We start from the raw sequence: 14,467 nt of genomic DNA, 5'->3' as shown, positions 1-14,467 counted from the left end.
TCCACAAAAAAATAGGGCTGGTATCTTGGCCTAATGGTAAAGTGCTTGCCTCACATGCATGAAGGCCTGGATTTGATTCCTCCGTACCACATACATAGAAAAAAAAAAAAAGCTGGAGGTGGTGCTGAGTTTCAAGCAGTATAGTTCTAACCTTGAGAAAGTTCAAGGATAGTGCTCAGGCCCTAATCTCAAGCCCAGGACTGGCAAAATTAATCAATAAATAAGTACATGAATGAATGAATGTAAAAAAAATTAAGTCAATCCTGGCAGGAGTTTACCTAGTGGTAAGAGTGCCTATCTAGCATACACAAAAACCCAGGTTCGATTCATCAGTACCACATCCTCGGGAATGGCAAAACAAAATAAAACAGAGAGAAGGAAGGTAGGAAAGAAAGAAAGAAAGAGAAAGAAAGAAAGAAAGAAAGAAAGAAAGAAAGAAAGAAAAGAGAAGAGAAGAGAAGAGAAAAGAAAAGGTCTATTCTAAGAGCCAAAGGAAAATTGTACAGTAAGAAAAACTGTTTCCTGGCAGGGAGTTTGGCCTACTGGTACAGTGCTTGCCTAGCATCCACAAAGACCGAAGTTCAATTCCTCAGTATCACATACACAGAAAAAGCTTCACAAAATAAAGCCAAAAAAGATCACTGGAAGAAAAGAAAAAGGTGAGACATATGTTGGAGAGGTGGGACAAGGAGCATAGCCCAGTGGTAGAGAGCTTGCCTAGCATGCAGGAAGAACCAGATTTGATATCTCAGACAGTATCACATACACAGAAAAAGCCAGAAGTGGTGCTTTGGCTCAAGTAGTGGAGTGCTGGCCTTGAGGAAAGCCCAACACAGAGCTGAGGCCCTGAGTCTAAGCCCCAGGACTGGCCAAAAACAAGAAAAAAAATGGAAATGAGAAAGGAAGAGGGATTGAGAATAAGAAAAATAAAAAGGGGCCGGGGGTTTGGGCTAGTGGTAGAGTGCTTGCCTAGCATGCACAAAGACCCGGGTTCGATTCCTCACTACCACATATATCGAAAATAAGCCAAAAGTGCTGCTGAGGCTCAAGCGTTAGAACTCTAGCCTTGAGAAAATCCAAGGACAGTGCTCAGGCCCTGAGCTCAAGCCCAGGACTGGCAAAAAAAAAAAAAAAGAAAGAAAGAAAACTAAAAGGGGACACATGTAGCCTAATTTTCAAGTAAGACATAACAACAAAACTGTCCAAGAAGCATGTATGGAGAGGAATTTGTACACATGCAGCTTACTCTCTCCTCTAGCACACTTGAAGTTGTGTGTGAACACACTATTTCAGCTGCTCCACTAGTACTTCATTAAGCTACATTTATTTATGTTACTCGTGGGGATGTGATGTCTCACTCTCTGCTAGTAAACCTTCCATGAGAAGTCACTTCCCCATTGTTACTGAATCACATAACACGTGTGGCTACTTTTTCTTACATCAGAAAAATTAAAAACAACCAGAAGCAAATGAGCACGCAATGTAGACAGAATGTAAAATCTTATAATCTGTTCAATCTAGTACCATCTTTATCTCTTTATGCTTTTAAATCTTCAACACACTTAGGTTCACAAATGGAAAGTAAAATCCAGAGAAATAAAAAGCAACTTACCACAGATCTTCTCATTTTTTCTTGCTTTTGACAATGAACAGAAGATTCTGGAAGCATGGCTGGGAGAAAAAGCAGATGAGGAGGTTAGGAAACAGTCTGCATCGTTTTGCCCCATTTTTTTTACTACATGACTCAGATTATTTAGTCTGGAGAAGCATAAAGCCTTCTTACATATTCTCTTATATCTCAAGTATGGCAATAAACTCTCTGCTAAAAAAGAATCCAGTCCATTAGATGGTAGGAAGACAGTAAAAGAGCAATTCTTTCTAGATTAATAGATATACAGAATTCATAATGTATGCTTGGGTGGGGAGTGTGGCCTTGTGGAAGAGTGCTCGCCTAGCATGCATAAAACCCCTTGTTTGATACCTTGGTACCACATGCACTGAAAAAATGCTCCTCTCCCCTCCTGAAAGTTGGTCTAAACCTTCCCAAATCACCAAGTGACTGAATGTTGGAAGAAAGACTACCACGTCCATTTTGTGCTCTGCAGAAGTAGAACCAATGATTCCTTAAGGGAAAGAGAGCTAAAACCGTTTTCCTCTTCCTGTGCTTTTCTCCTCTGCTCTGTAGGCCTTGTCAGAGTGGGTGAAGTCTGTCCTTTAGGAGGGAGACTCCTGGTCACTGCGTGTCTTTCAAACATCTCTAGGCTCCATTCCTAAAACCACAGCACCAGCACACACTACTCCAATATCCCATGAACAATGACTCCAGACACAAGGACGTGTGCACACCTGCGTGAACTCAAGCCAGGCCAGCTAAGAAGGCCAACAAAGCAGGAGCAGAGCAAACATGTCTTGAGAAACAACACAGAACCCCAATCCCAGCTCACTGTCCTAAGACCTTCCACAATTCCACCACAGTCATGCCCTGGCTTGTCCTCCAGCTGGGCACAGTGATAACATCCCATGGCTGACACAGCACTCTCTCTCAGTCATGGAGGGAAATGCACAGCTCCTGCTTCTCCTAGTCTGCAGGGCCCAGCTTGCTCTCCCGGCGTCCAGAGCCAGTTTCTGGCACCTGGAGGAGAACCGAGAGCTGATGGCAGCGACACTCATGAACCCCGAGTGGAGGAACACGTGGAGGTCGACTCTGCTTCCGTGCCCCAGCCCCGGCTCCCCACCTGACATGGGCTCCACACCTGAGATGCCTTCAAGTACAGCTGGGCGCCTGTCTCAGGGGACTCCGACCTACAGAACGCCAAGTTAGTCTTCCGCGGACTTCCAGCAGCCAGGGGAAGAGGCAGAGCGGGGATTTTCAAAAGCTAAGCTGTGGCTGGGAACGCGCAAGCGCAAAAAGGATCTTCCGCTTCCCCACCCCGCCTCAAAACAGAAAACCTCCACTACCAAGGGCTCTGCTCTGCCCGAACACTACAACTCCCACAATGCACGGCGGCACCCTGGAGGAAGTGGGCTCCTTTCAGAGGTTGCACCATTGTCAGATCCTAGATCACTGGTGTGGCTTGATAGTTTGGAAAGTTTCTCACCCGGTGGGGGAGCCAAGGTGAGTTTCTTCTTCCAATTACTGTTTGCCTCTCAAAGCATTGTAAGAACAAGCAGAAAATGGAAACATATGGCTAGCACTAGATAAGTTGGCTCTTATTAAAAAACTTTTATTAGAGAATTTATTAACATTGATTTTTACATCGTATTTCAAATGACATGATTAACAAACAAGTGTTCAAAAGGAATCTCTATATACAATCAATGGCACTTAGTTTTTAGAACATAATCAAAATTAGGCTAAGGGCTTCCCACATTCCTTACATTCAAAGGGTTTCTCTCCTGTGTGTTCTCTGATGTGAAGTGAGGTATGGTTTCTCTCTGAAACACTTCCCACATTCCTTACATTCAAAGGGTTTCACTCCTGTGTGTATACGGGAGTGTCTTTTTAAATTTCTCTTGCATCCAAAGAATTTGTCACATTCCTTACACTCAAAGGGTTTCTCTCCTGTGTGTATACGGGAGTGTCTTTGTAAATTTCTCTTGCATCCAAAGAATTTGTCACATTCCTTACATTCAAAGGGTTTCTCTCCTGTGTGTACACTGGAGTGCCTTTGGAAGTCTGTCTTGTATCCAAAGGATTTGTCACATTCCTTACATTCAAAGGGTTTCTCTCCTGTGTGTATTCTGGAGTGCCTTTGGAAATCGATCTTGTATCCAAAGGATTTGTTACATTCCTTACATTCAAAAGGTTTCTCTCCTGTGTGTGTTCTCTGATGTAAAGTGAGGTGTGGTTTCTGTCTGAAAGACTTCCCACATTCCTTACATTCAAAGGGTTTCTCTCCTGTGTGTATACTGGAGTGTCTTTGGAAACCTCTCTTGCATCCAAAGGATTTATCACATTCCTTACATTCAAAGGGTTTCTCTCCTGTGTGTATACTGGAGTGTGTTTGGAAACGTTTCTTGCATCCAAAGGATTTGTCACATTTCTTACATTCAAAGGGTTTCTCTCCTGTGTGTGTTTGCTGATGGGAAGAAAGGTTTGACTTTTGTCTGAAAGACTTTTCACATGTGTTACACTTATAAGGTTTCTCACCTGTGTGAATTCTGTGATGCAAAGAAAGGTTTGACTTTTGTCTGAAAGACTTTTCACATGTGTTACACTTATAAGGTTTCTCACCTGTGTGAATTCTCTGATGCGAATTGTGGTATGACTTCAGTCTGAAAGACTTTCCACATATGTTGCATTCATAAGGTTTCTCACCTGTGTGAATTCTATTATGCATGTCAAGCTGTGACTTCTTCATGAAAGTCTTTCCACATTTGTCGCATTCATAAGGTTTCTTTTCTGTGTGATTTCTTGTATGTACATTGAGATCTGATTTCAGGGTGAAGTATTTGTCACTTTCCGTACATTCAAAGGGTTTCTCTCCTGTGTGTGTTTGCTCATGTAAAGTAAGGTATGGTTTACGTTTTGAATTCAACTTAAAAGTTCGTAGTAATCTCATTCTTTCCACGACTGTGTTACTATTCATGCTTTCTACTTCACACACACTTTCATCTGGATTTTCCTCACACTTTTGAGTCATTGCCTCCATCTTTTGGATACCTAGAATGAGTCATACAAAAAAAATACAAATGAGAATCAACGATTCTGTAATGTAAAAGTAAAGACATTTTTTCCCATCCTAACTGTTAAGAGATTTTAAAATGTCAAAGTAGGAATTGATTTATGAGAAATATATGCTTTTCTTTTGCCGGGAGTTTGGCCTAGTGGTAGAGTGCTTGCCTACCATGCACAAAGACCGGGGATCGATTCCTCAGTACCACATATAAAGAAAAGTCAGAACTACTGCTGTGGCTCAAGTGGTAGAGCACTAAACTTGAGGAAAGTCCAAGGATAGGCTCAGGCTCCTGAGTTCAGTCCTCAGTACTGGCAAAAAAATAAGAAACAACAACAGAGAAATATATGCTTTTCTCTCTAGTGTATTAATTAAGCAAGTAATCCAGATAGTTTACAGAGAAAAATGTTTCTCTATGTGTCCTTTTTCCTTTGTTTTATAACAGAGAAAAATTTACTCAAATTGCTCAATTTTGTACTGATAAAATTGAGCTCAGTACTTACCTTTGGCCTTTACCATTTTTTTCAAATATTATTTGCTTGATCATGGGAGAAAAGCTGCTTTGTTTACATTTACTTTTTTGAAATAACTAATACTGCTGTGTTTCTCAATAATTAGGTGACTCTTTGCCTTTCAATAATTGTTTATACATTCAGTTCTAACTTCTCATTAAGAATTATTTTAGGTATCTATGGGAATTATAAAATTTGTGTTTCTCTATCTTAGACAATGTCTCATCAAATTCCTTTCCTAACACTCCTGTTCCTCAGAACCTTGGAAAAACAAAGATACTCCAGCTCACCACCTACTGAATCATCCTCACTAGACTAAAAGCTCTGCTTCTGGATCTCAGTCTCTGCCACCACTGATACACTATTTTGGTTTTCAGAGTAAAACAGCCCTGATGTATTCCTTATTTCCTCATACTGGCATACTTTTACTTCCACGAAAATTAAAACTCTTTTCTCTCTTCCTTTCTCTCTTTCTCTATTTATCAGTTCTGGGATTTGAACTCAGGGCCTGAACACTGTCCCTGAGCTCTTCAGCCAACACTAGTGTGCTACCACTTTGCCCACAGGATCACTTTCAGCTTTCTGGGAGTTATTTAGAGAGAAGCGTCTAAAAGACTTTCATGCCTGGGCTGGCTTTGAACTGACATCCTCAGATCTCAGCCTCCTCATTAGCTAGGATTACAGGTGTGAGCCTCCAGCACCAGGCAGAAAATGAAATCTCATTTTCTACATTATTCACTTTCTTCTTTTTGTTCCATAGTGACTTCCACATAAAGAAAGAAATTGCTAACTTTACTGCCACAGAGAACATAGTAGATCTCCATATCAACTCTTGTTTCACAGTCTTTTGACACAAGGATCACCTAGCTTTCCATCACACACAGGAAAGGGGAAACCTGCAATATTATAGCTCCATACAGCACTGAGTTCAGGCCTCAGCATCACTACATATGATGATGTCACTCACCTGTGAAGTTCTGGTCAGAGGCACCCCATGGTCCTGTACCTTGCTCCAGCTTGGCAATCAATTCAGGTTTAGGAAAGCAGTGCCCTGCTAATAAGAAGTAGTGGAGAACTATGGCTCATGCTGGGTCATCACTGCTCTAGGATGTCACACATATTGTTCACAAGGCTGATCCTAAATCTTGCTTCCCTTTTTTTTAGTCTATAATGAATAAATTTATTGTCTTACAAAAATCATTGTCTAGAAATATGGGAATACAAGAAAAGATATCTGCAGTCAGGAGTCTGGTGGTCAACAGCCAGTACAATTCATCCAGGGGAAATTCAAGATTCCAAACCTGCATGACAATTCTTCCTAACAGATGATAAAGCTTTTAACCTCCAAAGGTTTTGTGTTTTGAAGTACAATGCAGAGGATTGAGGATTTTTCATTAACACTGATTCATTGTTGCTGAATGTTTATAATACTACTTTGACTAGAGAGGTACATGTTATGAAGCACAGTCAAAATAATACAATAAATTGTCCTAGAGGCAAATAATATATTTAACATTGTCTTAGTACTATAGTGTCTAAGGCACTTTCTGTAATGTCAGTTTGCTCAACTATCAACTGAAAAAAAAACCCAAAACAAAACACCAGAATGCTAAGTGTGCACTGGAATACTGTGCAAAGGAAAACGAAGGATTCACACCCCCTGGCATATCAGCATTCAGGCAGGTGGCATCTGTTCTTCAGGAGGACGTCAGCACGGACTTGGAGAAAGCCAAGTCCAAAAAGGATTTCCAGTCTTGAGTAGTTAATTGGAGATAAGAGCCTCATGGGGATTTTTCTGCCATTGATGGCTTCAACCCCAAAATCTCAGATTTCAGCCCCTAAGGAGCCAGGATTACAGGAGTGAAGCACTGCAACCAGTGCCAGATTTAGAGTATAAATCCTGCGGCCTGAAATCTTACACTCCAATAACACAAACATTCATAAATCCACTACAAAATATGACGATGAACTTGTAGGTTATTATGATTTTTTCTCACCCAAGGACACAAAGTTGCTGTAGGTATCTAGCATGACATCCCTGTACATGGTTCTCTGGGCATTGTTCAGGATCTGCCACTCCTGCCAGCTGAAGTCCACAGCCACATCATCAAATGACACCAGCTTCTGTAACAGCACATTTCCATCAAGTCATTAACTGTGAGGCATAAGAATACCAACTCTGGAAATTCACTCTTGTACATATATGTTTCATCTTACATCAAATGTTTGGAGCTTGCTCTGTTATGTTACACTAAGAGAAAGAAAAATTAAAAGAAATATATGTCTCTATATTAACTTAGTAATTAGTAATACAAAGTTTCTGCTGCTAGCATTAGAGACAAAGTAACTTCTAAGGAGCTAATAACCTGGAATAATAAAATTAATTATACATAGGTTTCTGAAAGAGTGTCCTTAGCTTATAATATGATAAAATTTACTACTTCTCAGGGTAACCATGAAGTAAACAAATTATTTTTCCATATTTTCATATTCTTCCTCACTGAATATGCTAATTTGATCTTTTATAAAGAGCTCTCATAAGCAATCAGAACAGATTCAGGACATCACATGGAATACATATGCCATTAAGACATCTGTGACAAGTAGAGTGTCCAGGGGAATGTTTAAGTGAGTGACAATACTCAAGTATGTACCTAATGGAAATTTTACAGCTCAAGTGTTAGAGCTCCAGCCTTGAGAAATCCAAGGATAGTGCTCAGACCCTGAGCTCAAGCTCAAGACAGGAAAAACAATAAATAAATAAATAAATAAATAAATAAACTTACCAGTTAATTTTCTATGAAAAGAACAGTCAAACTATCAGACTAGATTATAGCTATTACATAATAAATAGCTTTTCAAAGGAATATACTAGGCCCTGCATATTTGTGAACTGCACAGATGCACAGAGCAATTGAACCAAAATATTTGAAAAAGTTTGGCATCTGTACTAAACAGGCAGTCTTTGAACTATTGTTATCTTAATAATCAGTCAAAAGAGATCTATACTAAATATAGAAAAAACAAATAAAAAGCTAACCTAAGCAAAAGACAATAATGAAAAATACAAATGGTGGGAACATGAAAGGAAATAAACATCAGTACAAATTGTATGACCATAGCTACAGACCATTTATAATAACGAATACATCAAACATCTGCATAATAAAAGATGCATGGTAAAAAGGAAAGTCTCGAAAGACATGCTTAAAAGGAACTCTGGGGCCCTGACTTTGGCCTGATGGCAGAGTGCTTGCCCAGCATGCACAAAGACATGGGTTCAATTCCTCAGTACCACATATGTAGAAAAAAGGCAAAAGTGATGCTCATGCTCAAGTGGTAGAGCGCTAGCCTTGAAAATGTCCAAGGAGGGTGCTCAGGCCAAGGACAGTGCTCAGACCCTGAGGCAAACCAAGAAATGGCAAAAAAAATAAATAAATAAATAAAAGGAACCCTAAAGCTGAGGGTTTAAAGTTCCACCTTGCCAGAATGCAAAATACTGAGAGCTGGCCATGAAGGGTTTAAACAGCAACTCTGGAGAGTGTTCAGAGACTCAGATCACACCTCTTCCTTAGTGCTGGGAAGGCTGGGAACTGAACCTTAGAATGTTGTTGACCTTGAAGACTAATTAAGGAGGATTTCATGGCTGGAATTTGTCTGGGCTATAGTCTCCTGTCTTAAAAGCCTCTTACAAACTCTGTTTTGGCTCTGCTTGTAATATTAATATAGGTGCTTTATTTTTTTTCATGTATCCCTTGGAACCTTCCCTTTGTGAAATAAATATGCTTGTTTGCTGGGACTCTAGGCCTAAATGCTAGTCAAACTTGGAAAGCCTAGTTTCTCTTTTACTTCTCGATTTTTTTATGTCTTCTTGTTGTTTTTTGTTTTTTTTATTTGTTTCCTTTGGATCTGGAATCCTGTAGAAGTGTCTCAGTTTATAATTTGCAACAATTTTCCTATATATTGGGTAAGAAAAATGTCAATTCTGACCAGGTGCTGTGGCTCCAGCCTGTAAACCTAGCTCCTCAGGAGGCTGAGATCTGAGATCAAGGTCCAGAGCCAGCCCTGCATAAAAGGACCAGAATGTCTCATCTCCAATTAACCTCAAGAAAACAGTCTCCAGGATAGGGCAGTGGCCTCTAGCTGAAGAGCTTCAGGACAATGCCCAAGCCCAGGGGCAGGATGGTAAGGCTTGAGCTGATAAGTTCAGGGAGAGTACTGAAGTGGGGCCAGTAATTTGATCTAGTGGTAAAGTCCTTCCCTCCTATGCACAAAGGCCCAGGTTCGATACCTTGGTACCATATACATAGAAAAAAAAAAGCTGGAAGTGATGCTGAGGCTCAAGTAGTAGAGTTCTAGCTTTGAGAAAGTGCAAGTATAGTGCTCAGGCCCTGATCTCAGGCCTAGGACTGGCAAACTAACGAACTAAATAAATAAATAACTCAAATCAATGATTGAAGGAAGGAAGGAAGGAAGGAAGGACAGAAGGAAGGAAGAAAGGAAGAAAGAAAGAAAAAAAGAAAGAAAGAAAGGTATGTAAAAAAAATGTCAATTCTGGCTGGTGTTTGGCCTAGTGGTAAGAGTGTCTGACTAGCATACACAAAAACCCAGGTTCGATTCACCAGTACCACATCCTCAGGAATGGCAAAAAAAAAAAAAAAGCAAGAAAGATAGAAAAGAAAATGTCAATTCTATGAACCAAAGGAAAATGGATCAATAAGGAAAACTAGTTCCTGGCAGGGAGTTTGGCCTACTGGTAGAGTGCTTGCCTACCTAGCATGCACGAAGAACTGAGTTCAAAACCTCAATATCACATACACAGAAAAAGCTGCCAAAATGAAGCCAAAAGAAGATCATTGGAAGAAAAGAAAAAGGTGAGACTTATGTCAGAGAGGGGGAACCAGGAGCATAGCCTAGTGGTAGAGTGTTTCCCTAGCATGCAGGAAGACCCAGATTAGATATCTCAGACAGTATGCCATACACAAAAAAGTCAGAAGTGCTGCTGTGGCTCTAGTGGTGGAGTGCTAGCCTTGAGGAAAGTCCAAGGAGAGAGCTGAGGACCTGAGTCCAAGCCTCAGGACTGGCCCAAAAAACAAGGAAAAAACGTAAAGAAGGAAGGAAGAGGGATTGAGAATAAGAAAAATAAAAAGGGACACATGTAGCCTAATTTTCCAGTAAGACATAAACAACAAAACTGTCCAAGAAGCATGTATGGAGAGGAATTTGTACACATGAACCTTGTTCTCTTCTCTAGCACACTAGAAGTTGTGTGTGGACACACTATTTCAGCTGCTCCACAGTATTTCATTAACTACACTTATTTATGTTACTCATGGGAATGTGATGTCTCACACTCTGCTTATAAACCTTCCATGAGGGCCATGAGTTTGGCCTAGTGGTTAAAGTGCTTGCCTAGCATGCACGAAGACCCGGGTTCGATTCCTCGGTACCACATACATAGAAAAAAGCCAGAAGTGGTGTTGAGGCTCAAGTGGTAGAGCTCTAACCTTGAGAAAGCCCAAGGACAGTGCTCAGGGCGTAAGCTCAAGCCCAGGACTGGCAAAAAAATAAAAAAATAAAATAAATAAAATAAACCTTCCATGAGAAGTCACTTCCCCATTGTCACTGAATCACAGAAAAATTAAAAACTACCAGAAGCAAATTAGCACTCAATATTGACAGAATGTAAGGTTTTTATAATCTGTTTGATCTAATTCCATCTTTATCTCCTTATATTTTTAAATCTTCAACACACATAGGTAGGTAAAACACTGAGAAATAAAAAGCAACTCACCACAGATCTTCTCATGTTTTCTTGCTTTTGACAATGAACAGAAGATTCTGGAAGAATAGCTGGGAGAAAAAGCAAATGAGGTGGTTAGGAAAGAGTCTGTATGGTTTTGCTCCATTTTTTTCCTGCAAAACATAGACTATTTAGGCTGGAGAAGCATAAAGCCTTCTATAGATTCTTTTGGATCACAAGGATAGCAATAAACTCTCTGCTAAAGAAGAATCCAGTCCATTAGATGTTAGGTAGATAGTATACAAGCAATTCATTTCTAGATTAATAGATATACAGAATTCATAAAAGCTAATGTTTGCCTGGGTGGGGAGTGTGGCCTCCCGGTAGATTGCTCGCCTATCATGCATGAAGCCCCTTATTTGATTCCTTTGTACCACATCTACAGAAAAAAGCCAGAAGTGGTGCTGCGGCTCATGTGGTAGACCTGTAGCCTTGAAAAAGCTCAAGGACAGTGTCCATGCCCTGACTTCAAGTCTAGAACTGGCAAAAAGCAAACCAAAACAAATGTTCCCACCAAAAAGAATTAACTAATTGAAACAAATAGATAATCAAACCCTCATTAAAACTAGTTTTTACTGAAATACACTGAGGCATGTATCAATGATTATTTTATTTATTCAAAGGTATCCAAGGACTGCACTGACCATTTGTGTACTGCCTCATTCATTTACATACTAAATACAACAAAAACATGTATGTCTAACTCAGTATTTATCACCCAAATTTATACAGGAGAAGTGTATATGATATGTAAGTCTTGTTTATGATGTTTCAGTAATGGCTAACAAATGGCACATTTCCCTATATTCAAACACTCAGAGTAGCCTTGTGCAATGATTTGCAAGTTGTCATTTAATCTGCTTTTGTCAAAAGGCCATCAGTAAAGATGATGCAAGTCCGTAATGCTGACTTTCCTAAACAGTAAAATTAAGAACCTTGCTAGCCTGGTGGAGACACAGGGCCTAACAAAGATGCAACATAAAATACCGGTCAAAGGCGTGTCTCAATCCAACTCACACATCCTGAGCTAAAGAACCAGAAGATTATAGTCTTTTCTCAGGTCCATTTCTGCCAGGGCTGGCTTTGAACCTTGATCCTGAGATCTTAGCCTCCTGAGTAGCTAGGATTACAAGCCTGAGCCATCTCACTCAGCTTACATTCTAACATTACTTAAAAAATACTTATGTAAAATTACTAGCTGAGAACTCTCCAAAAGGCAGATCCATTATATTTTTAAAACATTAAATAGATGTGTTTCTACATGTACTTAGTAGTTGGTTTGTTACACATGAAATACATTATCTACAGTTCTGTTTGTTTGTTTTTTTACACAGTCATATAGAATGGAAATTCTTTTTTTGTGGTGTTCATTGGACTTCTGCTTTAGGGCCTGGTTGTTGTCCCTGAGCTCCTCAGCTCCAGGCTACCACCCTACCCCTGGAAGCAAACAGTGCCACTTCCAGGTTTTTGCTGCTTAACTGCAGGTAAGATTCTCAAAGACTTTAGTGCCTGAGCTGGCTTTGAACCACAATTCTCAGATCTCAGCCTCCAGAGAATGTAGGATTATAGGTGTGGGCCACCACGCCCAGCTTGGACATTTTTTGATGTAAAATAACATGAATCTTACAAAGACGTACAAAAAATGAAAATGTACTCTTTAGACTTTAAGTGAGGCTGTTCTTGCTAGGAAAGACAATGTGAATTGTTTAAAAGCAATGTTTGCAGATCAGTATTTTGTTTTTCTACATCAGAACAGTGTTTCCTTACATTAAAAACAATTTTTGAAAGCCGGTGCAGGTGGCTCACATCCATAATGCTACCTTCTCAGGAGGCTGAGATCAGAGGATCAAGATTCAATGCCAGCCTCGGCAGAAAAGGAACTGAAACTCTTATCTCCAGTTAACCTCTAGAAATTGGAAATGGGCCTTGGCTCTCTGGCAGGGTGGTAGCCTTTTAGTGGAATACCTCTGGGACAGAGCCCAGGCCTAAGAAAAACAATAAGCTTAAAAAAGGTTTTACAATAGCCCATTGCCTATATTCACAACGCTTGAGATCAAGAGTGTTATAGATTTCAGGGTAGGGTATTTTCTTTTTGTTTTGGGATTGGGACTACCCTTATACATATTAGTGACTGGACATCCCTTATTAATTTAAAGTTTTCTATTTCATATGAGTTTATTAGAAATATAATATGCATTTTATAAGAGAGTATTGTAACTAGGCTCTGGTGGCTATAATCCTAGCTACTCTGGAGGCTGAGATCTGAGAACTGTGGTTCAAGCCAGCCCAGGCATGGAAAGTCTATGAGATGCTTACTTGCTATTGAAAGCCAGAAACCCGGAAGTAGCACAGATTAAAGCCAGCAGGGACAGGTCTGGAAAAATCCAATCTCCAAGAAAATACCAAGAATAACTGGAATTTAAGAGGTGCTTTAAGTGTTTCTGAACATTACTCTTGAGCAAACAAGCTCATGGTTAGTGCCAGGCTGTGAGCTCAAAGGGCAAAATTAGAGAACCCCAAACAGAGAACACTAGCTAAAACTGCAGGGTATGTAACATATACAAATTATAAAATCTGCAGCAAGATACCTTACCTGAATGTTTCCTCTGTAATTTTCCTAAAAAGGACAAAGATATGGACTTACACTTCCTGAAATGCCAGCAAGAGCCAATATAGGATCACCAGATCCATAGATGGGATATTTGGGATTAAATTTGAGAGATCATGTACTAGAAATGATTGTGGGAGTAGGTTGAATAAATTAGTGAGAATGGGATTAGGGAGTAGTGCCTAGACAGATCCTTTCATTTGTCTCCTGTTCCCCTCTAATAACTAGGTTCCAGCTTATTCCTCGGCCCAGCTCCTCTCCCCGCCTGAAAGTTGGTCTAAACCTTCCCAAATCACCAAGTGACTGAATGTTGGAAGAAAGACTACCACGTCCATTTTGTGCTCTGCAGAAGTAGAACCAATGATTCCTTAAGGGAAAGAAAGCTAAAACCGGCTTCCTCTTCCTGTGCTTTTCTCCTCTGCTCTGTAGGGCTTGTCAGAGTGGGTGAAGTCTGTCCTTTAGGAGGGAGACTCCTGGTCACTGGGTATCTTTCAAACATCTCAAGGCTCCATTCCTAAAACCACAGCACCAGCACACACTACTCCAATATCCCATGAACAATGACTCCAGACACAAGGACGTGTGCACACCTGCGTGAACTCAAGCCAGGCCAGCTAAGAAGGCCAACAAAGCAGGAGCAGAGCAAACATGTCTTGAGAAACAACACAGAACCCCAATCCCAGCTCACTGTCCTAAGACCTTCCACAATTCCACCACAGTCATGCCCTGGCTCGTCCTCCAGCTGGGCACAGTGATAACATCCCATGGCTGACACAGCACTCTCTCTCAGTCATGGAGGGAAATGCACAGCTCCTGCTTCTCCTGGTCTGCAGGGCCCAGCTTGCTCTCCCGGCGTCCAGAGCCAGTT

General features: G+C 40.5%; 1 protein-coding gene across 1 annotated transcript; it reads right to left on the bottom strand.

Annotated features, from left to right (window-relative positions):
* Positions 1-3,264: 3,264 nt before the first annotated feature.
* Positions 3,265-14,365, bottom strand: LOC150044768 (uncharacterized). Its single transcript, XM_090321165.1, has 5 exons — positions 14,288-14,365; positions 13,585-13,608; positions 7,186-7,312; positions 6,156-6,239; positions 3,265-4,663 (listed from the first exon to the last, which is right to left on the bottom strand). The coding sequence occupies exons 1-5, from the start codon at positions 14,363-14,365 to the stop codon at positions 3,381-3,383; spliced, it is 1,596 nt and encodes a 531-aa protein (XP_090177291.1). The 3' UTR covers positions 3,265-3,380.
* Positions 14,366-14,467: the final 102 nt, after the last annotated feature.

Source organism: Megascapheus bottae, chromosome 29 (genome assembly GCF_031878675.1).
Source record: "Megascapheus bottae isolate mThoBot1 chromosome 29, mThoBot2.hap1, whole genome shotgun sequence".
NCBI classification, from domain to species: domain Eukaryota; kingdom Metazoa; phylum Chordata; class Mammalia; order Rodentia; family Geomyidae; genus Megascapheus; species Megascapheus bottae.
The sequence above is the reverse complement of the archived record's forward strand: the minus strand, read 5'-3'. Positions and strand labels throughout refer to the sequence as shown.